Source organism: Thamnophis sirtalis, unplaced genomic scaffold (genome assembly GCF_051295495.1).
Source record: "Thamnophis sirtalis isolate CommonGarterSnake01/CBP01778 unplaced genomic scaffold, rThaSir2_p1.2 scaffold_7, whole genome shotgun sequence".
In the NCBI taxonomy this organism is placed as follows: domain Eukaryota; kingdom Metazoa; phylum Chordata; class Lepidosauria; order Squamata; family Natricidae; genus Thamnophis; species Thamnophis sirtalis.
The window spans coordinates 10671722-10697629 of NW_028261387.1; the positions used below are offsets into that span (position 1 = coordinate 10671722).

A 25908-nucleotide genomic window follows, 5' to 3' on the forward strand; every position below is an offset into this window, starting at 1 on the left:
AAAAGCTGGTCCTATATCTACATGGTTGAGGTTCCATCTCTCTGATTACAGTATTTCAGCAAAGCATCCATTATGATTCTACCACAGATGTGTTCATCAGATTCTCATTAATAGGCATATATTTTTCATAAGACGTGATAACGCCCGGAGTTCATATTACATATACTACTGGGTACCAGCTGTTCTTGGAAAGCAAAAATACTTGTTTCTTATTTTATTTCTGTTGTTATTGTTGCTGTCAAAGCTCATCGCTTCCCAAACCAAGTAGAAGTGGGCATCAAACAGATGAATACAGAGACTCCAAGAAAGACCTGGTCAAAAAATTGGATGCCCTGTCACTAATTAAGATATAATTCCATTATTTACCCACGGGTTTGTTGCCCAAACAGCCATGCCAAAAAGGCATGGAGTTTTTATTGGCACCTTGATTAAGTAAGTTGATTTCTCTTTGCCAGTTGGCTGCAGTTTCCGTTCCATCCATACTGAACATGACTGGAATAGCTAGGCTCACAATAAGATATTCAAACTGTAACAGAGTAACAGCTGGAAGGGACCTTATATTGTATTTTTTGGAGTATAAGACATACTGGAGTATAAGGCGCACCAAGATTTTGAAGAGGTAATTTTTTTTAAAAAAAAGTTCTTTTTTCACTGCCGGCCTCCCAAACCCTCTGCACACCTCATTTTTTGTGAAAAATGGGTCATGTGGAGAGTTTGAGGGGCCTGCCCAAAGTGCTCTTGGGGGCTGGGGGGGCATTTTTGCATTTTTTGGAAAAATGGGCCTGGTTTTTTTTGCCAAAAACAGGGCATGTGTAGGCTTTGGGAGGCTTGTAGAGTGCTCCTGGGGGCTGCGAGGGCGAAAATGAGCAAAAAACGGTCCCAGGAGCACTTTGCAGGCCTCCCAAACCCTCTGCACGTCCATTTTTGTGAAGGGGCAGGGTTTCAGGAGGCCAAAAATGCTGTATTCAATGTATAAGACGTACCCAGATTTTCACCCTCTCTTTTGGGGGGAAAAAGGTATGTCCTATACTCCAAAAAAATATGGTAGGTCATCTAGTCCAACCCCCTGCCCAAGCAGGAGACCCTACACCATTTCTGACAGATGGCAGTCCAGTCTCTTCTTCTCCTTATCACTCTCTATAAACAAGCTGAAGAAGTGCAAAGTCAAAATGATCAAAGCAAAAAAAGAAAGGGCAATGTTTCCAGGACTCAAGCCTCCAGCCTCCAAGTGGCAGTGTTGCTTCCTTTCCCTCTGATATTACAATCCTCTTTGTATTCCTTTTATATCTTCTTTATATTCCAGACTTAAAAGAAACAAAATTCTTAAGTGAAGCAATCGGGGCAGTCTCTTTTATAACAATAAGATTTCCTCACCAAATGGACACACTTTCTCTTTCCATTTTCCTCCCGTTCCAGAGTTGTCCCAACTTCAGCAGCTTTTGGCTGCGCTTCTGTCGCTGGCAAGAAGTTATTCTCTAGGATCAATCAGGGACTTTGCGACGTCCCTGAGATCAGCAAGACGTACTCTTCCCTGTTACCGTCTCTTCGGGACAGTTTAGGTCCAAAAGGACCATCCAGCGGCAAAAGTATTGACTGCGATCAAGAAGCTCCGAGATCGCACGTCATGTCGTTGCGATGTCAGTTCCTGTCTCCTCACCATGGTATCTTATTAAAGATATGAATTTGCAAAGTTCTTTTTAAAAAGCTATTTTAAAATTAAAGGCAGTTTAGTGAAAACATTTCTTCCTTTCTGCATAAGATTTTCTTCCTGTTTGCTAGATGTCGCACACAGTAGCATTGGATAGGAAGGTGCTGAGCAATATTCTCCCACAATTGCCAAGACAGTGACATTTCCAAAAAGGGAAACAGATACACTGTTCCATGAATGTGAAATTGCCTTTTTGTTCCATGTGTCGTACAGCTAAATTACAGTCTTGAGAGATTTCTCTTTTTGGCATTCCTCTTCCCTCTTTCCCTGCAGCAGGTTACAGGGAAGAGACGAATAGTCTAACAAGGCCTGAACTGGTCTCTTGCATAGAATTCTTAAATTCACCCCAGGGCATGTGACATTATCTAAGCTGAGATGCATCTGCCTTCTCATAGTTTATTGTAATGATGCTTCACCATTTATACTCAGGAAAAAGGTTGATGGATGGATACATGGAAAGCAGGGGTGGGATTCAGCCGGTTTGGGCGAACCAGTAGCTCTGACAATCAGCTGAGAGCGAACTGGTTCACTCCGATGATCAGGTTGGCCTGTCCGCCTACCCTTGCCCTTTACTTACCCATATCCATTCAGCTGATTGGCGTGGCAGAGTAGATTGCCGCACCTCAGCTGTGTTACTCCCCAAGAAGTAATGTGGAAGGTAAGTTCAGGTGTGCAAAACACACAATCACCGAACCGGTTGTTAAACTGGCAGAATCCCACCACTGATGGATTGATTCATGGATGGATGGGTGAATAATAGTTTGTGGTTTAAGGAAGCTATAGCAATAGCAATAGAGTTAGACTTATATACCGCTTCATAGGGCTTTCAGCCCTCTCTTAAGCGGTTTCCAGAGTCAGCATATCACTCCCAACAATCCGGGTCCTCATTTTACCCACCTCGGAAGGATGGAAGGCTGAGTCAACCCTGAGCGGGTGAGATTTGAACAGCCGAACTGCTGAACTGCAGTCAGCTGAAGTAGCCTGCAGTGCTGCATTTAACCACTGCGCCACCTTGGCTGTTAAGCTGTTAATGGTACCAATCATTTTAATCATGCAGTCACCAAAAATACATTTTACACTATTTCAGTTCTAGAAATTGAATTCTACACATCTGAAAACTGCCAAAATTGAGAAACAATACTCTAGAGCAGAATTGGGGAACAATAGCCTCTTTATGACTTGTGGGACTTCAACTCCCAGAATTCCTGAGTCTTCAAGTCCCAAAAGGCCATCATTCCCTATCCCTGCTCTAGATCCTTAATGGGATCGGAGGGAGGTTTGGGATCTTGGGCTTGGTTGTCAGAACATCTCAATTTCAGCGCCCCAAGCTTCTGATAAATACTTCCAGGTAGCAGGACAGGAAAAACTCTATGAAAGGCCTGAAAGAAGATTGTTAGCAGTGGGTAAAGAATATCAGTTATCGGAATGGAGCCATTTCATGTTCACATATGATCCTTCAAGTATCTGGAATATTACATACTTGTTACTTTTAACGCCCATTCTTGAATAGTAGGCAATTCTTCCTTCTTTCAATACTGCGCCACCAACAATCTTGCTGCCGTTGTTAAATTCAGAATCAAATTAGTCTCTATAACTGTACAATCTGTGATTATACCTAACAAGAATAACTGAAGAGTAAACTTTATCCTCTTTTTAAGATGAATTTTGATGAATGGCTGTCAGTTGTTTTGAATCTCTGGATGAGTGAGCATTCAAGAAATCCAAAATGAGAATTTTACAAGGACAATGTGCTTATAACATGAGTCAAAAATTAATTCGAAATGCATGTATTAGAAACTCTATATGCAGATACCCCCCAAAATAGCACAGATGTGGCACTTTAGATACATGAATACTTATGCTAATAAAGAATTTCATGTGTGTATGCAGGCACTTGCCTTTCAGCAAGATGAATAGACTTTTGGGAGAAGAGGGATAAACATTTGGATAACTTTAATGCATGTTATTAATTTATCATAACCAGCAGCTTAGAATATATGAATAATATAGATTAGAACTCTCAGATGATCTAAACCATGGATGTCGCACTCACTGCATCACGTTGCCATCATGTGACATATCATGACTTTCGCGGAGCTGGGGTGGGTGTGGCCTGCACATCCGGCCTCCGGGTCACCAGTTTGACACCCCTGGTATGGCTACATGCTTTTGCATACTAGGTGGAATTTGAAAACACTCCTCTTTTTACACCAATTTTGCTGGATTAGTTTATTTTTGGCTTCAAACCCAGATGCCAGCCTTGATCAGTAATGGATGGATGAATGCATGGATGGATGGAAGGATGAAGCTCATCCATGTAGCTCAGAAAAACCTGCACCTTTTGTTAGTTGGAAAAATTGCTAATCAACTTCTTAGATGAGATCAAAATATTTCTGGACTCTTGCTGGTGCTCAAATTTTATTCCATTTTAGAGAATTGCTCAGTGTATCTTTGCCATATGAACTGAGGATAAAATAACAGTAACCTTACATTGATGCTATCATGATTGCAAAAATCAAATAAATGCGACCATTGCTCTCTGCAGTCAGAAGATTTAAGGTTTTTTATTTGTTTTATTTCTAATTTGTGAATTAACTTGTCCAACATTGGTAGAAGGATTTTTTTTTTTTGTATCATGAACGAATGAGTATTTTGGGAATAATTTAAACATTTTTAATATTCAGAATTTTCCAGGAGGGAAAAAAAAAGCTGATCTAATTTTTTTATGTTCTGCCTTCCAAAGTATACTGTACAAGAGGAAGAGCCGAGGTGGCACAGTGGTTAGGGTGGTTAGGGTGCAGTACTGCAGGCCACTTCAGCTGACTGCTATCTGCAGTTCAGCGGTTCAAATCTCACCAGCTCAAGGTTGACTCAGCCTTCCATCCTTCCGAGGTGGGTGAAATGAGGATCCAGACTGTGGGGGCGATATGCTGACTCTGTAAACCGCTTAGAGAGGGCTTAAAGCCCTATGAAGCGGTATATAAGTCTAACTGCTATTGCTATTGTTATTGCTATTACGACCACAATTGACCCCAGAATTTATGTTGCTGTGAGAAACTTGTTACCTGCATTTTGCCCCATTTTACCAACTTTTCTTGCTGCCAGAGTGAATCACTGCAGATGTTAAATTAGTAACACGGTTTTTAAGTTAATCTGGCTTCTCCATTGACTTTGCTTGCTATTGCTATTGCTATAAGATAAATTTGCAACTTGTGCCTCAGCAACAAAGATAGATATTTGCATAGTGGTGGAATTCAACCGGTGTAAACACCGGGTCGCTTTGTGCATGCACGCACACGCACCAAACGCACACTGCGCGCACACACAGTACATTTGAAATCAGCACTAAATCTTACCTTTTCCTGCATACCTGGTGAGAAAAATAGCTGAGACGCGGCAATTCGCTCTGCCGCGCCGATCAGCTGGGCTTCAAACAAAGGAAACATAGGAATAGAGCAGGGGCGTGTGGGCAGGGCCAACTGATCGCCAGAACTACCAGTTTGACTGAACCGGTCCAAACCGGCTGAATTCTACCCCTGCATTTGCATAAAATTTGCACTTGCCAATTAATATGTACAGACGCAAATTTAGAGTGACTAAATTTTAAATAGAAATATTTATCCCTCACCTGAGTGGGGAAGACTCTTAAGTAGATTATGAGTGTACCTGGTTTTCCTATTGCCCAGGTGTGACTAGGTGGCTTCAAGGACCCCATTCTTCCACCCTGTATGTTTATCTAATATTTTAATCAGACTTGGACAGAAATATCTTTATGTAGAGTGCTGTCAAGTAGAGAAGAGACCTTGTGAGAAAGGGCAACTACAAGATTCACTAGATTGCAGGATCCAACCTGGGGGAAATCACATTCTGGTGGGAGAGAAGTTCTATGAGGATGGGCTCCAGCATGAGTCTGAAGCTTGGAAGACTAAATCTCTGGTCCTGGTGACTGACTCAGATTGGATCCTGCAACATTATCCTGGGACATATATATTTCAATGGTGGTATGGCCTGGTATGGGTAGCGGGGAGCAGCAGCCACTGTACTGGAATGATAACTTGTTTGGCCCACCCGCCCGCCTGCATTCCTCACCACTTTTTCATGCAAATGGGCCAATTGCACACACACGCACAGCGTGCGGCGCCTGCGCAACATCTACCAAGCAGCTGAGTGTTGCTGGGTGGCGTGCACGTGCTCAACAAGGATGCCCGGCCCCCATTGCAGCGTACCAGTTGCGATGGGATCCAGAACCCACCACTGGTATATTTGCCTTTATCTGGATTGCTATAGAGCCCAAGAGTTATGGTAACTACCCACCCATACTGTCAGCATTCCAGAAAAACCCAACTCCAATTACCTCCACTAGACTGATACGATTGCATCAATTAGGCCTCCTCCGAATTCCATCAGCCAGCCAGTGCAGACTGGCAACTACCCGGAGGAGAGCCTTCTCGGTGGCTGCTCCGACCCTCTGGAACGAACTCCCCGTGGAGATTCGGACCCTCACCACCCTCCAGTCCTTCCGCGCCGCTTTAAAGATCTGGCTGTCCCGGCTGGCCTGGGGTTAAGATTCTAACCCCACCCGAATTGTGTGACTGTTGTGTTTTCTTTTTAATATGTTGTATTGTCTTCATGTTGGAAAATTGTTTGTCCTCCCCCCCCCCCTTTTTGAACTGTGAGCCGCCCTGAGTCCCCCCAGGGAAAAGGGCGGCATACAAATAAAGGGAAATGAAATGAAATGAAATGAAAAACTCCGAGTCAGGCATTTTGTCAACGTTCCCTTTTATTTGAGTAGTTGTACTGGCACATCTGGGAAAACCCGAATCTGAGAGTTCTGGATTCTCCCTCAGTAAATCAAAAACCCAAACCCAGCCCGTGCACCCATCAGCCCATCACATGGTCCAATCACAATCCATCCCAACTCAAGACATCACTCAATCACTCCTCCTCCAGGTGCATTAATATCATGACCTTGACCGAAAAGAAGAATGCTATTATGTCTAAATACATTCCCTCTACTAACTCCCCCCCTTCCTAATTTCCCAAGCACAAGAATGTGGCAGTGTGGAAGCTTCCGGTGTTAATATGGCTTCCAAAGTTGACGTACAATGATGAGAAGTGCAGGAGAACTGCTTATAAATATGCAGTAGTTAATGTTGGTGCTCAGTGTAGAGTTTAATCATCGTTTTACTATTCGTACCGCATCATATATTGAAATCTTTTGGTTTTGTTGTAGCTCAAATTGCATTTCTTTAGAAGAGATGAGCAAACTTAATCAAATGCCAAATTAACACAATAATGTGACTAGCCCCACTTAAGAATTATGAATTTACATTATTTTAATGAAGTTATGACAGACAATTAAGCTGCACTTAAATCACTTTAATCCACAATGGAGGAATTTAAATTTAAGAATGCTTACTTCTTACTGAATCATATCTCGGGTTATCAGTGCATTATTTCCTGAATCACATCCAGGGTTATCAATGCAAATAATTTGATACAGAGAAGACTTGAAACAAAAGCTTCCTAGATATTCTGTTCTATGCTTGCTCTCTAATGTGTTTATTTTGGTCCCAAAGCCTTTTTATTTGTAGCTATTGAGCATACACAAGAATTTCTCGATCAATTTGCCCCGAGTCCCCTGTCCCACTTCCACTCTGCAACGCTTGTTGTTCTTAGGGCCATACTGATTTCTCCTTTTTTTAACATTCACACGATGTCAGCCTCTGCTTTGCTGCTGCTTCAGCTGCCATTGAAACGGGGAGGGAGGGCATGGTATTTGGGAGGGGTTTACTAATCGTGCTGGAGGAAGATTCTGGAGTTCTGCTTCCTGTCGGACTATGCATGCCAAGGCCAACGGCACCAACATTCCATCTTGGTGATGCCTTTTGAAGTTATCTCACACCTGACACTTAGGAGAATTATGATTGGACTGTAACTGGGATGCCAAGGGGTGGGGAATGGGTTATTTTATATATCATTCGCTTTTGCGCCTAAATAATCAGTCTTCGCTTTGCTACGCTTCTAATCATTTATAATTAGTAAAAGTACACTTGATTTCTATCAATGGGCTCTCGTGGTTTTCGTTCCTAATTATTCAATGAAGAGGTGCTGACACACTATCTCTGCCAGTATTTCTCATCCTCAGCAGCTTAAAGCTTAAAGCAAGCAAAGTTGAAAAACATTGATGTATGATCATGGGGTGGATACTTTGTCTGCTACTGGGCCTAAATTACTGGTGAAAGAGATTTCCTCTTCCCCTTGGTGGTTAGAATGCAATATTGCAGACTAATACTGCCAGCTGCCAGCAGTTCGATTCTCACCAGCCTCAAGTTTGGCTTAGGCCTTCCATCCTTACGAGGTCGGTAAAATGAGGAGCCAGATTGTTGGGGGCAATATGCTGACTCTGTAAACCACTTAGAGAGGGCCATAAAGCACTGTGAAGCGATATATTACTCTAAGTGCTCTTGCTCTGGCGATACTGAATAGTACATTTCGAGTCTACTCGAGAAGTGACATGAGGAAGAACAGCTAAGGGAAGTCCAACTGTGTAACCAAATGTTTTCTTGCATAAGGTTGCATCTATCCTAAAGCCTTCTTAAGGTCTGAGTTTACTATTAATATACACATCTTCAAGATAGACCTTACTGGAAAGATACAGGTCGATGCAATGAAAATGTATAATAAAAAATTAAGCTAAATTTAGTTTACTAGTAGTATGTATAAAATGAAGCAACAATAGCTGTAGTTAAATAATGATTAATAATGATAACAATAGATATAGATATATTAGTTTGATAATATGAAATTTTATATAAACAACACATGGAGGTTATGAGAGGAGGTTTAAAAGTTTTATCTAGAATATGTTATAAAGATGTATTGTGATTGGATGATCTTAGGATGATTTAATGGAATGTTATCATATAATCCTATTCTAGATTTTGAATATTATATATAAAAGGATGTAAAAACAATTATAGTCAAATTAAGGTCGAGATCTCACCGGCTCAAGGTTGACTCAGCCTTCCATCCTTCCGAGGTGGGTAAAATGAGGACCCGGATTGTTGGGGGCGATATGCTGACTCTGTAAACCGCTTAGAGAGGGCTGAAAGCCCTATGAAGCGGGATATAAGACTAACTGCTATTGCTATTGCTACATAATAATTGTGACATACATGAATATAGGTGAATTTAAAATATGCGATTTGATATGAAAAGCAGGTGGTGACTATGGAAGAGATGCATGAAAATTCTGTAACCAACTGACACACTTTCTACAATTTGTAAATGGAAGATGGTTCTTTTATTTTTATTTTTATGTTTGTTTTTCCTTGTTCAAAAACAAATAAAAATTGTTTTTTTTTAAAGAAAAAGATAGACCTTAAATATGTACATAGTTTTTAAAAAAGTAACTTTCGTGTTTCTTTCTTAGCTGCCCATACTGGCTTCTTCTGTTGTCAGTCTCTATTTCCTTGAACTCACGGATATCTTCAAGCCAGTACATGCCGGATTCAACTGTTATGACAGAAGTTTGAGTATGCCATACATTGAACCTTCCCAAGAGGCTGTTCCTATCTTGATGTTGCTCAGTTTGGCTTTTGCTGCCCCTGCCATTATGGTGAGTTAGAGAATTTCCCACTTGTCCTTATTCGTTTTATGTTTTGCCGGGGGTCAGAAAAGTGTCAGCAGAAGACCAGATCCTCAGATCTGCAATTCCCATCTTCAAAAATTGATCCAATGATTTATTTGCAGAGAGCCCCATGATGGGTTTTGCTCACCTATAGTCAAAAGATCCAGTGGTGACAGATTTGGGCAGCTGAGTCTGAAAAGCTACCTGTTAAGGAGTGTTCTCCCCTGGGATAGTAAAGAAACTTTGAGGGAGAGCACGTTCTCTTCAGCAGCTGGACAGGTAGTTGAACATTATTAGTTCTTTTGAATGCTGGTTCATGTCATCAAAGCTGAACTGGAGTTCATAACTGGGTTGCATACCAGGTTTTTAGTATATCTCCTTGAACTTGAAAGAATATTGGATTGAAACTGTTGTGGCCCAGCAGGAGCCACCAGACTCCGACAGCGAGGGGCTCTGGACAGGGTTCTGACTCCAAGCAGGGCACAGAGAGGCTGGTTGGCCACCAGGAGGCGCCTGAGCCTTGGACCAGTGGGGAGGAGACAAGGGAGTCTGATCCGAACCCCAGCAGTGAGTTGTTCCTGGATGCCCAGCACCGGAGAGCTAATAGGCATCAGGAACAGTTGCGCAAGTACAGGAGGTAATTGCACTCAGCTGGTGGTCATTAGGCTCCTCTCCAGACTATAAAAAGACTGCTTGTGCACACGCCCCTCTTGCAGAAGTCAACACAGGAACTAATGTTGGAGAATAGAATTGTGAGCTTGGCAAGCTGGATTGCTGCCAAGATTTATCTGTGTTGGATTGCTGCTACAGCTTATCTGTGCCGGTTTGCTGCCAAGGACCTGTCTGTCTGTTAATAAATTCTGGAAAATATCTTTGACTCGGAGTGTGTTGGTGTGGGAAGAGGGGGGGGTCAGAACAGGAACATATAGATCAAAGAGAAGTATTAGTTGCCAGAATAATTTAGACTAGGTTGTACAGTTTACTGGATCAGTTTAAATGTTTCTCTGCTTAGTCATCCATGTCTCACTTGTTTAGTTTCAAACTTGGTTAGTGTGGTTTGGCATATTTATTTATTTATTTATTAGATTTTTTTTAAAAAAATCCAACCTTTGTTACTTTATAAGTATCTTAAAGTGGCAAATGTGAGTACCTACCTCACACTCCTTCTTCCTCCTATTTTCTCCACAACAACCTTGTGAGGTGAGCTGGGCTGAGAGAGAAAGTGACTGGTCTAAAGTCACTAGCTGGCTTTCATGCCTAAAGCAGAACTAGAACTCACAGTCTCCTGGTTTCTAGGCCAGCTCATTAACCCTAAATCAAGCATAAACCCAGCCCATTCAGCTTATCGTATTTTTGGGAATATAGGACGCATCTTTTTCCCTCAAAAAAGCGGCTGAAAATCTGGGTGTGTCTTATACACTGAATACAGCATTATTGGCCCCCCAAACCCCACCCCCTTTGCAAAAATGGCTGTGCATAGCCTTTAGGAGGCTTCCAGAGTGCTCCTGGGGGCTGGGGAGGGAAAAATGACTGAAAAACGGACTGTTTTTTGCTCCCCCCCCAGCCCCCAGGAGCACTCTATAAGCCTCCTAAAGGCTATGCATGCCTTTTTTTTTTGACAAAAAATGAGGCCGTTCTCATGAAAAAGGGTTATTTTTGCTCATTTTATGCCCCATCCCCAGCCCCCAGGAGCACTCTACAAGCCTCTTAAAGGCTATGCATACCCTTTTTTGACAAAAAGGGGCCTGTTTTCTAAAAAAAAATGGCTGTTTTTGGGAGGTCTGCAGAGTGCAAATTTTTTTTTAAAAAAATTGCCTCTTCAGAATCTTGGTGCGTTTTATACTCCAGTGCATCTTATACTCCGAAAAATACGGTAGCTTACAGTTCACTGTTATGCAAAGCTGGAAAATTGGTTAATTGTGTGGTGGAAAATCATTCAGTATCTAAACCCCAATCAACAGCTGCATGGCTTGATTTATGCTCCTTCCAAGGGAGATCTTCATATATAACAATTGAAAGCAATTGAGAAGTCTGTAAAAATAGAAATTTTCAATCCCACTAGTTGTTCTTGATCAAAGTCCCAGCACCATAAGGATTGTACTGAGGCTCATTATGTTATTGGAAGCTGATTTGGACAATAGCGCTTAGCTTACTAAATCCCTTAAGTCCCCCTTATGGTGGAATTATACTATCTTCACCATCCTTATTTTGCTGTAGGGGAAAATAAGGGAGATCCATTAAGGTAGGTAGTACAGCTGAAGGTTGAGCAATAATGTCGAACTACTGCACTCTCAATTACACTGAGATCTAGTGCATCAGAAGTTTTCTAAAAATGGCCTCCATAATTTTTAATTAATGCTTTAAAAAGAAACGTTGAAAAGATTCTTTGCATGACTTTTTACCTAAAACACTTGGGGAATACTGTGATTCTTACTAACTAGAATTCCATTTCTTCTTGCTTTCTTTCCAACAAAAAAGGAAGCCAATATTAAATAATTGAGAGTTGGTTCATTCATGCTTCTTGCTCTGTAATGTGCAATTAAGTCTGCGGTTCTAACTAACATACCTGCTGGGGAGAATTGAAAGAGGAACAGCCACCTCTGTCAACTATTGTAAGATCTGTTGGATAACCGTGAGCAAAAGATAGGCTTTGGATAATGAGATGGGCAGCACATAAATTAAATAAATAAATAGCAACAAAACTGCAGGAGAACCAAATTAAATTGCATTCCGACTTCAGCAAAATAGGGAGATGGCCACAACATCAGTCAAGCTAGGCCAAGCTGTTAATAATCTTAAGAAGTTCAGATACATTGAACAGTTACCACAGACCCTGTTCTGTTAGATTCACCTATCTTTAGCTACTTTTGTTGTTCTACAAGATAGGATGCCTGGGGCCTAAGAACTGGGTATAGTTCCCTGTGATTGTGCTGTCAAATCTGGTGGAAAATTAGCCAATTTTGGAAGTACATTTGTAATTGCTTAAAATAAGAATGAGAAGAGAAGTTTTCAGAGAAGCAAACCACTCATTTCCTCCTTAATTTGCCACTGAATTTTGACGTCATTTTGAGGACAGCAATGCAGTTTTCAAGCCAGTTTGATTCCCTAGGAGTATCACACAACTGTCCCCACCGTTAAATCCTCTCCAAAATTATTGCTCTAGCCCAGAGGTATCAAACTCAAGGCCCAGGGGCCCGATCCAGTCCACCGGGTCTCAGATCTGGCCCATGGGGCCAACCTGGAAAAAGTGAAGGACTGGCCTGCAGTGCCTCTGCCAGCAAAAACAGCTCAGTAGTGTTGTCATATAACTCCTTGTGTAGGTGTGGCGGTCACCCATGGCCCAGTGCATAACAGGGCATGCGCAGCCATGCTGAACCACACAGGAAAAAAACAAACTCCATAACATCCTGATAGTTCATAACATAATATCCTGATAGTTCATAACATAACATCCTGATAGTTCACTCTAGATGTGCCTTACCCAACGACTCCAGGATTTGACCATATATAGACAGAACTTCCCTGAGCAGTAGATTAGCAATTGTAGTTTGACAGGCTGTCTTAAATCACATGCTGATTGCTCCTCCTGCCTTTGTCCTATCTCAATAAAAGGGGGTCCCAGACCCCAATCTGGGTCGCCTCATCCCGAGAAAGCTCGTGTCCGTGTCTTTTCTCAACATTGGCCTCATGAGCGAACCACGGGTACGTCACACAGTAGGGCTGCGCACGGCCCTCATGCGCTCCATTTTCACTTGCAGAGGGTTGCAGGAGGCCGTTGCAGCCGGAAACAGAACTCAGGAGCCCGTTTTTTGCTGGCAGGAGCCCCTGACATGAGTGACGTTCAGCTGGACACGCCCACCCTGTTCATGCCCACTCCAGGCCCTCAGGTCAAACACAACCCTGACGCGGCCCTCATTGAAATCGAGTTTGACACCCCTGTTCTGGCCATTCTGGAAACATCTTCATTAGTAAAAAAAGCCTCCTTCAGCCATCTAATCAACTTCTGATCTGAGCTGTGGATAATCTTAACTTTGATATCTCAAAGTTGCTCTCTACAAGAGGAAGTAGTAGTTGCTTCTTTGCTACTCACAAAATTATGGGGACCTCTGCCAATATCATGCTCAAGGGGACAAAATTGCCCAAAACCAGTCAAATCTGTTTAGCTACTCAAATGTGATAGAAGTGAATGGAAATGAAGCCGAAAATACTGGTGTAGAAGCACTACTAAAATATGTCTTAAAGACAGTCAGAGCTGATGTTGAAAATTTCCAACCCAGGGAAGTATTTTCATGAGTCAGTAAAGCTAATACAAACTGAAACAGGTAATTTCAGCCCAGCCTTGACCGCTGTGATGAGCACTGACCTCTCAAAACAGTAGCAGTTCAGTCCATAATACCTAGAAAGCACCAAGCAAGAAAAGGAATATTTTCAGAATGGCAAAACTAGGTTCAAATCTTCAAAGTTTATTTAGCAGCCCTGAGCATTTCTCCCAAAGTTAACTACTTCAGAGGTCAATTTTTAAACTAACATAGTGTGTCACAGTGATAGCACTGTGTTCTGACACCCCCCCCCCCGTCCCACACTAAAGCACACTCTGAGCCAAAGATAAATTACGGCATTTAATTAACAGACAGACAGATCCTTGGCAGCAAATCGGCACAGACAAACTTGGGCAGCAATCCAGCACAGATAAGCCATGGCAGCAATCCAGCCTGCCAAGCTCACAATAATGTTCTCCAACATTAGTTCCTGCGTTGACTTCTGCAAAAGGGGCGTGTGCACAAGCAGTCCTTTTATAGTCTGGAGAGGAGCCTAATGACCACCAGCTGAGTGCAATTACCTCCTGTCCTGACGGCTATTAGCTCTTCGGTGCCGAGCATCCAGGAACAACTCACTGCTGGCATCCGGATCACTCTCCCTTGTCTCCTCCCCACTGGTCCAAGGCTCAGGTGCCTCCTGGTAGCCAACCAGCCTCTCTGTGCCCTGCTCGGAGTCGGAACCCTGTCCAGGGTCCTCCAGAGCCAACTCATAGGGCCCCTGGCTGTCGGAGTCTGGTAGCAGCTCCAACGGCTCCTGCTGGGCCACAACAGCAGTGTATACCCCTTTGTTTTCTTTGTACATATGAACATATTCATTCTCTGCTTTCAATCCAATTCTCCACAAGAAAGTATTTATCTACCCAAACACCTACATAACAAATATATACACATGTATATAAATACATAAATATATACCGTGGTGGCGCAGTACTACAGGCTACTTCTGCTGATCACTAGCTCCCAGCAGTTTGGCAGATTGAATCTCACCAGGTTCAAGGTTGACTCAGCCTTCCATTCTTCCGAGGTCAGTAACATGAGGACGCAAATTGTTGGGAGCAATATGCTGACTCTGTAAACTGCTTAGAGAGGGCTGTAAAAGCACTGCGAAGTGGTATATAAGTCTAAGTCCTATTGCTATTGCTATACCTGTGAGCATCCATACTTTGGTGAATGAAATTTGCACTACAATAATTACATGTAAGTGCTTTGATTTGAACCAGACCCTGCTCAAACTGTTGCCACAGTTACCTTGCAACCAGCTTTTGTCATTGCAGATTATGGTAGGCGAGAGCATTCTCTACTGCTGCCTTTCCAAACGCCGGAATGGAATTGGAGCCGAGGCCAATATCAATGCAGGCGGCTGCAATTTCAACTCTTTCCTTAGGAGAGCTGTCCGATTTGTTGGTGAGTTTTTCTGACGGGGTTTCAGGGTTCTATAGGGACCGGGACAGTGGTTGGTTTCAAAAATTGTTCGAACCAACTCTGTGGGTGTGGCCTCCTTTGTGGGAGTGGCTTGCCACCCATGTGACCGGATGGGAATGGCTTGCCGCCCATGTGACCGGATATGAAGATGCCGACAACACTTGTCAGAACCACCTTAAATTACCTCACACACAGCACTGGCATGCATAAGAATATGATGTAAACTTGTTTTTTAAAAGGCATCTTTGGTTTGCGTTAAAACAACTTCAACACACGCAATGTTCTGATTGAACCACAAACGCAGTAGTCATCTTTACCTTTCACGGAGGCACTGAGTTTTATAAATATGAGCATGATAGTGTAGAATAATCATATCTAAGGACCAGTGGTGGGTTTCAAAAAATTTTGGAACCTCTTCTGTAGGTGTGGCCTGCTTTCCGGGTCCACTGGTGGAACATCTTCTAACTGGTTAGATAGATTTGACGAACTGGTTCTACCGAATAGGTGCGAACTTGTAGGAACCCACCTCTGGACCGGGATGAAGCTTTATCTTCACTGCATATATGCAATCCAAGGTGGCTGCCTCGCCCCAATCCACACGCTCGCTTGTCTAAATGGGTTGAAGTACTCACCATCTGGATTGGCAAAAAAAAAAAGCGCTCACTGGTTCAGAATTATAATACAGCTATATAGAGGAATAACTACAGTACTACATTACAATATCAGCTGACATTTTACTCTGTGTGCAGACCAGCCCGGGGGTCACCAGCTGGCGTTCCAAATTAGAATAAACAGTATGTCTGTTTCACCAAAAGTTATTGGTCATAGCATTATATCATGTGGCACATCATACATGGACTAGAAATATAAATTAGCATTTCAACTAGATTAGTAGAACCCAATTTATATATATAAAAGCAGATGTGTGTGTGTGTTTGTGTGTGTATGTTCCAGCATAACTCTGGAATGCCTGGAGCAATTTCCACCAAACTTGGTACACAGATAATTTACTCTCTGGAAACAAATATTGTGGGAGTAAGACATCCTTAAAACCTCTCAGTGTGTGTGTGAATGTGTGTCTATGTGTTCCAGCATAACTCTGGAATGCCTTGAGCAATTTCAACCAAACTTGGTACACAGATGACTTACTCTCTGGAGGAAAATATTGTGGGGGTAAGACACCCCTAACACTCCTTGGGGTATTGGTTCTGTTAAGATACAGCCTGTCGTGCCTTTAAATGGCTTCTACTACAGTGCCGTAAAGTGGCTTCTACTGTACAGCGCAGTGGAGTTACCATGGTAACAACTTCACAGTACTCCACAAGGGGACTTCCTCTGGTAAGGGGAAAAATACAACATGAGAAATTATGTTTGGTCTGGACATTTTCTCCCTATAAATAAATACCTGGGCAACACCAGGCTATCAGCTAATAATATATAAATGTCAAGAATATCTGTGTTCAGATATCAATAACTACACCAGTGGTAGTCAACCTGGTTCCTACCGCCCAATAGTGGGCGTTCCAGCTTTCATGGTGGGCGGTAGGGGTTTGCTGTAACTCTGCTTTATAAATTTTATAAAGTAAAGTTACTTCCCTACTTTATAAATCACCATTACTGTGGAACCGGTGGGCAGTTAGAAAATTTTACTACTAACAGAGATACAAAAGTGGGCGGTAGATATAAAAAGATTGACTACCCCTGATCTAGACCATCTAACCATTAAAGCGCAGCATTGTTTATATTTTAAAAATCTGATATAGGACCACTATATGCCCTCAGCTTACAACCAGTCACACAGCGTGATCTATAGTTTGACCTAGGACCCCGCAGTCACACTGAAGGGAGGATACTATGCCCCATTTATACAGAGAGCCCCAGCAAAGGCCATATGAGATGTGAATCCTATTCAGGGTTGTCTAGTGCTGAAGTGGGAGTCCAAACCCTGGCACCTTTTCTGCGGGGTCATTTACATGTCTTCCTACAACTGGGTGTTTAGCGATCCATTTGGCTTTCCATTGACCAAAGTGTAATCATTTTTTTGTTCCGTTTCTAGGTGTCCATATCTTTGGCCTTTGTGCTACCGCACTCGTCACTGATATCATACAGCTGTCAACTGGATATCAAACACCGTATTTCCTGACTGTATGCAAACCTAATTATACTTCCCTCAACGTATCGTGCTCAGAAAATTCTTATATTGTGGAGGATATTTGCTCAGGATCTGATCCCATTGTCATCAATGACGGCAGGTTAGAAACATATTTAGTAGTCTGTTATTCAGTATTTGTTATAACTTGTTCATCGTGCATACACATCTGATTGTAGCATTTGTCTGCATATTTTGCTTTTCCACAAGGCAAGCCTTTGCTTTGTAATTTACATAGAATATTTTAGTGTGTTCTTCAGATAAAAATGACTTCTAAAGTTGCTTCCACCCATCGCCAGTAAGGCCTGTCCTCCCAATTTTCTGTATACAAAAATAAAATGTTACACACAGAGTAAAGGAGGTTGCAAGAGATGAAGAGAAAAGAATCAAGCTGGAGTCTTTATTTTTTATAGGTTACAGGTTTTGATTGAAATCATGTGGGGAAATTGTAGTTCGGTCAATTTTGGAATGGCTTTTTCAGGATGAAAAAGTTGGGAAGAACCCAAGGACATTGGTGTTGCAGCAGAGGTGATGAATAGTTGTGTTTCTCTTACCTTAGCTGCAACCCTAATGCATTACGGTAGCTGCCAATTTAATTATTAGCCAAAAGCAGGAAGCGAAATGAACAAGTGTCCATTCCATCATTCCCCCTCCAGCTCCAGGTAGCACGATGTGATGCCTGATAGCTACATGTTGTGGCCTAGCAGGAACCGTTGGAGCTGCCACCAGACTCCGACAGCGAGGGGGCCCTATGAGTCGGTTCTGGAGGATGTGGAGGACCCTGGACAGGGTTCCGACTCCGAGCAGGGCACAGAGAGACTGGTTGGCCGGAGGCGCCTGAGCCTTGGACCAGTGGGGAGGAGACAAGAGAGTGTGATCCTGAGGTCAGCAGTGAGTTGTTCCTGGATGCCCGGCACCGGAGAGCTAATAGGCGTAAGGAACAGTTGTGCAGTTACAGGAGGTAATTGCACTCAGCTGCTGGTAATTAGGCTCCTCTCCAGACTATAAAAGGACTGCTTGTGCACATGCCCCTTTTGCAGAAGTCAACGCATTAACAAATGTTGGAGAACAGTATTGTGAGCCTTGCAGGCTGGATTGCTGCCACAGCTTATCTGTGTTGGATTGCTGCCAAGGCTTATCTCTGCCGGTTTGCTGTCAAGGACCTGTCTGTCTGTTAATAAATTCTGTAAAGTATCTTTGACTCGGAGTGTGTTGGTGTGGGACGAGGGGGGTCAGAACAGCTACAATCAGTATCAAAATTATCTGGGATGAAGGTAAATTACCTTTGTTGGACTCAAATTACCTTTGTTGGACTGATCAACAGGAAGGTGACACTGGAATAAACCAAAGGCAGCTGGCCTTTTCTCCTCTACTTCTACTGTGTTAATATGGACCCTTGGCTATGTTCTGCCATATATTAGCATATCCAAGAAATAGCATATTTAGAAACAAATTAAAGGGGATAGAATTCTACAGAGAGACATTTATGTAATTCTCAATGGCTCTCCTTCAGGGTTTTGGTTTTCACAGCAAAAAATTGCTTAACCACAGGTAGGCCTCCACTTAAGAGCCGAGGTGGCGCAGTGGTTAGGGTGCAGTACTGCAGGCCACTTCAGCTGACTGCTATCTGCAGTTCAGCGGTTCAAATCTCACCGGTTCAAGGTTGACTCAGCCTTCCATCCTTCCGAGGTGGGTGAAATGAGGACCCAGACTGTGGGGGCGATATGCTGACTCTGTAAACCGCTTAGAGAGGGCTGAAAACCCTATGAAGCGGTATATAAGTCTAACTACTATTGCTATTGTTATTGCTATTACGACCACAATTGACCCCAGAATTTATGTTGCTAAGTGAGAAACTTGTTACCTGCGTTTTGCCCCATTTTACCATCTTTCCTTGCCAGAATGAATCACTGCAGATGTTAAATTAGTAACACGGTTGTTAAATTAATCTGGCTTCTCCATTGACTTTGCTTGTCAGAAGGTCACAAAAGGTGATCGCATGACCTGGGACACTGAAACCGCCATAACTATGAACCAGTTGTCAAACATCCAAATGTAAATCACTTGACCATGAGGATGCTTTTTTTAGTGCCCTTGTCACTAAACAAATGGTTATACGTCAAGGACTATCTTTATAAGTAAGGATAATTAGTAAACGAATGGACATTTCAGTTGCTTGAAAATGACAGCGAGTAAGCGGGGCTTGTATTTTTTAAAAAAAGGTAATTTTGTCAACAAAACGGGTTGCAATAAAGAGAAGGATTTCCCTAATAATAGGCCTAAACAGTAATTGAACAATATTTTCTTGCTCCTGTGTTCTCTCCCCAAATGTGTAATGTAATGCTTTAAGAAATGTTTTAGAATTTGCAAGGGAGATATAATACTTCTCTGAGCATCCATTTTACTATCTACACTGATTCCAAGAGTAATCATCATGCGTAAAATTGATTTATAAACAGATATTTAGATACTGTAATAGCATTTGCAGACAGCAGGCTGAAATGAGGCCCATGGCTTTCTTTTTTCAGAGAAAATTAATGTATAAAGTCTAATTTTGAAAAAAGACAGTCTAACCTCAGTTCTTTAAAAAGGAAAAAAAAACACCTAAAAATCTTATTTCAATTTCCCAGATTTACAGTAATTATTTTTGAGAATGCCTCAATCTTTTTTTAAAAAAATACCTATCTCAAAATAGGTTATTGGGCTTTCTCTAGTGAGAATTTTTATGTACAAATGTCTACAATGCATAAGCTTTGATACATCATAGATTTTGCTTGAGTGCATCTTAAGTCTCCTCAAGTCTCCTTATAAGAGCCAAGGTGGCGCAGTGGTTAAATGCAGCACTGCAGGCTACTGCTAGATCAGCAGTTCAGCGGTTCAAATCTCACCGGCTCAGGGTTGACTCAGCCTTCCATCCTTCCGAGGTGGGTAAAATGAGGACCCAGATTGTTGGGGGCAATATGCTGACTCTCTGTAAACCGCTTAGAGAGGGCTGAAAGCCCTATGAAGCGGTATATAAGTCTACTGCTATTGCTACTATTGCTATTGCTCAAGTGGACTTTGATTTTAAGTTACTTCATGGGCATATCATTGTCTTGACAAAAATAAAGAAATGGTTTGACAAAGCCTTCTTCCAAAATGTTTTTGTTTGTTTGTTTGTTTGTTTGTTTTATTTATTTATAGGCCGCCCTTTTCCCTGAGGGGACTCAGGGCGGCTTACAATCAAAAAGGAAGGGGAGTGTAGGACAATACGAAAAAAGAAATGTGTACAAAGTAAATTAGACAATAAAACTCAACATTCACTCAGCATTCGGGAGGGGCAACCTTACAGTTTAGCAATAGCACTTAGCAATAGCACCTAAACCTATATACTGCTTCACAGTGCTTTACAGCCCTCTCTAAGCAGTTTACAGAATCAAGATAACATCACCACCAAAAATCTGGTTCTTAATTTTACCGACCTCAGAAGGATGGAAGGCTGAGCCAAACTTGAGCTGGTCAGGATTGAACTCTTGGCAGTAGAATACAGAGTTAGCCTGCATTCTAACCACTGCACCACCAGGATTCCTCAGGTTAGCCCAAGTGGTCCTTATCCTTATCCAAGTCCTAACCAGGTTCAGCATTGCAGATGGTTTAGGTTTAGGTTTCATTTTATTTATATGCCGCCCTATTCCCAGCGGGACTCAGGGTGGCGCACAAACCCAAGGAGGGAAAGGGAAACACAAAAAAACTACAAATACAGGCATTTAAAAACAACCAACAGCCACACAAATCGAGAGGGGAAGGGAACTCATCAACCCCAGGCCTGCCGACACAGCCAGGTTTTGACGGCTTTTCGGAAGGCCTGGAGAGAGGTGAGGGTCCGAATCCCTGCGGGGAGTTCGTTCCAAAGGGCCGGAGCTGCCACAGAGAAGGCCCTCCCCCGGGTAGTAGCCAGATGGCATTGGCTGGTGGACGGAACCCGGAGGAGGCCTGCCCTATGGGTCTTTGGGAGGTAATTGGCAGCAGGCGGTCTCTCAAGTACCCAGGTCCCATACCGTGAAGGGATCAGCCATGGTTGGCTAGATGTTGAATTTAATAAGAAGCATTTCCTAAATGTTGCCTTTTGGTCATATATTCACTACAAAGATTAAGTTTTTCAATGCTTTTTAGAGAGAGAAATCTTAAAATATTACTCCACAAGATTTTTTTAAAAATGAAATAATTAGTTAAACACCTTTCCCCCACCTACTAACTACCACCTGAGTGCTTGTATCTTTCAGTCAACCCTTAGTGTCTTTTGAGCTTCTGCTTACAGGATCCCTTTCCACTTTTAAAAATAATAGTGGACCCCCAAAAATCTATTATTAAATGTTACTAAAAATTAACATTCATAGACTAGAATAAGAGAGTTGGAAGGGACCTTGGACCTTCTAGTCCAACCCCCTGCTTAGGCAGGAAATCTTACACCACTTCAGACAAATGGTTATCCAACATCGTCTTAAAAACTTCCAGTGTTGGAGCATTTACAAATTCTAGAGGGAAGTTGTTCCACTGATGAACTGTTCTGTCAAGAAATTTCTGCTTAGTTCTAAGTTGCTTCTCTCCTTGATTAGTTTCCACCCATTGCTTCTTGTTCCACCCTCAGGTGCTTTGGAGAATGGTTTGACTCCCTATTCTTTGTGGCAAACCCTGAGATATCGAGACACTGCTATCATGTCACCCCTAGTCCTTCTTTTCATAAGACTAAACATACCCAGTTCCAGCAACCATTCTTTATATGTTTTATCCTCGAGTCCCCTAATCATCTTTGTTGCTCTTCTCTGCACTCTTTCTAGAGTCTCTGCACTCTTCCTAGAGCTGATGTATTGGTAGAATATTTATTTGTCGAATCATGTCAAAGTAATAACATTAAACCTACGAAATAAATAATATTGAGCATATTAAATGTATGTTAGATGTTAACATAAACATTAACATATTAAATAAACCTGTATTTTTTTAAGAACTAAAAACAGTAAGAACAGTGACGTTGTTTTAATCTTTGCAAATATTTCCAATGTCTGGCAAATAATTTTGATTTCGTGGACCCATGAAAGACTCTGGTAAGGGACTTCAGGGCCCTCGGACCCGTGGCACGACAAAACCGCGGTCCACTAAAGCGCGCCCGATTAAAGCGCGTCGCTGACGTCATCAGCAGCGCGACAACAGCGACCGCGGAGAAAAAAGGGCGCTTTAAAAAGCACTTTGAAAGCAAGCCGATTCACGTTAAGGTAAGGGTTAGGGTTAGGGTTAGGGTTAGGGTTAGGGTTAGGGTTAGGGTTAGGGTTAGGGTTAGGTTAAGGGTTAGGGTTAGGTTTAGGGTTAGGTTAAGCGTTAGGGTTAGGTTTAGGGTTAGGTTAAGGGTTAGCGTTAGGTTTAGCGTTAGGTTAAGGGTTAGGTTTAGGGTTAGGTTTAGGGTTAGGTTAAGGGTTAGGGTTAGGGTTAGGTTTAGGGTTAGGTTTCGGGGGGTTAGGTTTAGGTTTAGGGGTTAATTTTAGCTTTAGCGCTGAAAGCGTGCTTTTTTCGTCGCGCTGTGATGACGTCAGGTACGTGGTTTCGTCGAGCGCGCTTTAGTCGAACGCGGTTTTGTGGTGGAACCCCTCGGACCACGCTTTAAGAAACACTGCATTAAGGTTTTCTAGATTTCTTTTGTGTTGCTGAACATCTTAAGTGCCAGCCTCACCATGGATCAACACCATGGATCAAGATTCAGAGTACTTTTCCGAGATACCCATTTCTTTACATCTTTAAAAAAACTAGGTGGTGATTATTAGGAAATCATCAAGTAAGCACTGATAGAAATCCTGGAGGAGGAGAATTCTGCGGCCAATTTGGGGGCAGTGGGTTAAAGAGTTTTAATTGATGGGTGCAATGCTTATCCCAGTCACTGGGAAAATTAATGGCAAGAAATGAGCTATTCCCAAATCTGTATGCAATATTCATTCTGCCATAATTGGAAATTTTCTTCATTCAGGATTTTAATCAGTGCAGTCAAAATGTCTATTACTGTTTGTTAATGTGGGCAATAGCAGCCGTGCTTTACAAAATACCAAAAGGTCATTTTTTTTCCCAAACTGACAATGTAATAATAATTTCTCAGAATATACAAGCTGTAGGTTAAACACGGTAACCAAATTGGACCACCCGGTGCTTGTAAGTTATTTTTAAATCCGGCTTGGAGGAATGTCTTTTAGTGAGGAATTTAATTTGAATGTCCTTTCCTTTTGCAGAAAGTCATTTCCTTCACAACACGCCACCCTGGCAGCCTTTGCAGCTGTGTATGTTTCGGTGAGTAATTAAGGCTTTTCGTATTAATGTGTACAAGGGGGGGGGAATCAGAATGTCATTGCTTCCCTTGTATAGAACAACCTGATGATAAAGAAGAATCACCCCAACTTCATTTCTTCAAAGAAGTGAAATATAAAAAATAGAGATCAAGGAGAATTGGTAGAAACACCATTTTTATTAAATATTCTGTCCTTTGGAATGAGGAAATACTTTTAAAAGCAGCATCGTGAACTGTGTCCAAGTCATAATAATATAAATGTCATATATGTATACTCTAGAGGTAGGTTCCTACCAGTTCACACCTATTCGGTAGAACCGGTTCGTCAAATCTACCGAACCGGTTAGAAGAGGTTCCATCAGTGGACCCGGAAAGCAAGCCACACCTACAGAAGAGGTTCCAAAAATGTTTGAAACCCACCACTGCCACAAACAGAGAGAGAGAGAGAGAGAGACAGACAGACAGACAGACTGACACAGAGAGAGAGAGAAAGAGAAAGAAAGGAAGAAAGAAAGAAAGAAAGAAAGAAAAAAGAAAGAAAAAGAGTGAGAGAGAGATGAAAGAAAAAAAGGAAAAAGGGACAGAGAGACAAAAGGAAGGAAAGAGAGAGAGAGAGAGAAAGAAAGAAAACACATGGCCAGCAAGCCACTCCCACCAGGTCACATGGCCGGCAAGCCACTCCCACAAAGGAGGCCACACCCACAGAGTGGGTTCCAAAAAATTTTGAAACCCACCACTGGTAAACTCCCAAGTAACATCCAACTTGCTCAGTGGACTTACATCTAGGTAAGAACAACATTTTCTTGTTCTTTCAACATCACCATTAAATGATGTTGATTTAGCTGCATTAAATGAAAGGAACACTTTCATGATTGAAAATATATTGTATGCCATCAAAGAACAAGCTTCCTTGGTTCTAACAGAATGGTGGAGAATGGAAGATTTTATAATCCTTGCAAGCCATCTGGTTGTCAACACTCTCTTTGAGAGTTGTAACAGCCACTTGGAGGTTTATCTGTGCCCTCGGGGGTCACCTGAATAGTGCAAATGGATGTGGAACATTCTTGGAACTGCTGAAAGGACTGTGTTGTAAATGGGAGATACGTGGTGTCCAGAGGTGGTATACACTTAACCAGAAGTGGTATTCAGCAGATTCTGACCAGTATTGGAGAACCGGTAGCGGAAATTTTGAGTAGTTCAGAGAACCGGTAAATACCACCTCTGGCTGGCCATGCCCCCATCTATTCTCTGCCTCCCGAGTTCCAGTGGATCGGGAGGAAATGGGGATTTGGCAGTAACCTTCCCTTGGAGTGGGGAGGGAATGGAGATTTTACAGTTTCTTCCCCTGCCATGCCCACCAAGGTACACCCACAGAACCAGTAGTAAAAAAAAATTAATCCCACCACTGCACTTACGTTCCCTATTGGTTCGCAAATGTGAGCGTGCACATGTGCACAGCCTTCCGGGCATGCACTTTGGGCGAAAAAAGGGTCTAAATGGGATACCATAGAGCCAGGGCAGGTGGGCGAGGCCACCTGAAATTACTGCTACTGGTTCGGGCGGACCGCTCCAAACCAGTAGAATACACCTCTGGTGGTATTGTATCCCTTCCCCTCTGTTGGGAGAGGAGAGAACAGAGGGAGGCGTGTTCTCCCAATGGGGGGGAGGGAATACGATGCCACCTATCTCCTTTACAACACAGTCCTTTCAACAGTTCGAAGAAGATTCCACACCCATTTGCACTAGTCAGGTGACCTCGAGGGTACAGATGAATCTCCAGGTGACCTCAAGGACATTCAAAGAGAATCCTGCCACCAGATGACTGCAAGGAATATAAATCCTCCCATTCTCCATCATTCTGACAGAACCAAAGAAACTTCTTTGGATGAGAAGTGAAATGACTTCAAGGAAAAACAAAGTCCATGTCTTTTGAAAAAGCATCTTTGAGACAACCATGACCTGGAGGACTGAGAATCTCCGTAGTCATCAAAGAACAAGTTATTATCAGAAATGAGTCAGTATTTCAATATTTATATCAGTCTTCTAATTTTTCAAACCAACTCACTGCAAATTCATCATGAAAGCAGGTGGCTCCTATTCCTTTTGAGACACACTCTAGTCTCATTTCCTGATAAGTGGGCACGGCATAGGACAGCACATGTTTTTCCTCTGCCAAGAGCTTTTCTCACAAAGCAAGGAGGATTTAATTTCTGAAATGTTTGGAGGACACCCAACTATGGCTCTCCGCTGCTATTAAGCTAAGGTGTCATCTCCTCTAGACTATACTCAGACATCTCCAACATCATTAGTAGGAAGCAGTGATTTGAATGAAAAGGCGGATCTGATTATTTCTAATGGCATTCACAGAGG

The 25908-nt window shown here is 42.4% G+C and overlaps 1 protein-coding gene across 1 annotated transcript in view; it reads left to right on the forward strand.

Annotated features, from left to right (window-relative positions):
• PLPPR4 (phospholipid phosphatase related 4) overlaps positions 1-25908 on the forward strand; it is a 52373-nt gene that overhangs the window by 19385 nt on the left and 7080 nt on the right. Inside the window, exons 2-5 of the mRNA XM_087719297.1 lie at positions 9144-9329; positions 14935-15064; positions 17139-17334; positions 23483-23540. Of these exons, the coding sequence (XP_087575423.1) occupies positions 9144-9329; positions 14935-15064; positions 17139-17334; positions 23483-23540 (570 nt within the window). The remainder of the gene's footprint in view (positions 1-9143; positions 9330-14934; positions 15065-17138; positions 17335-23482; positions 23541-25908) is intronic.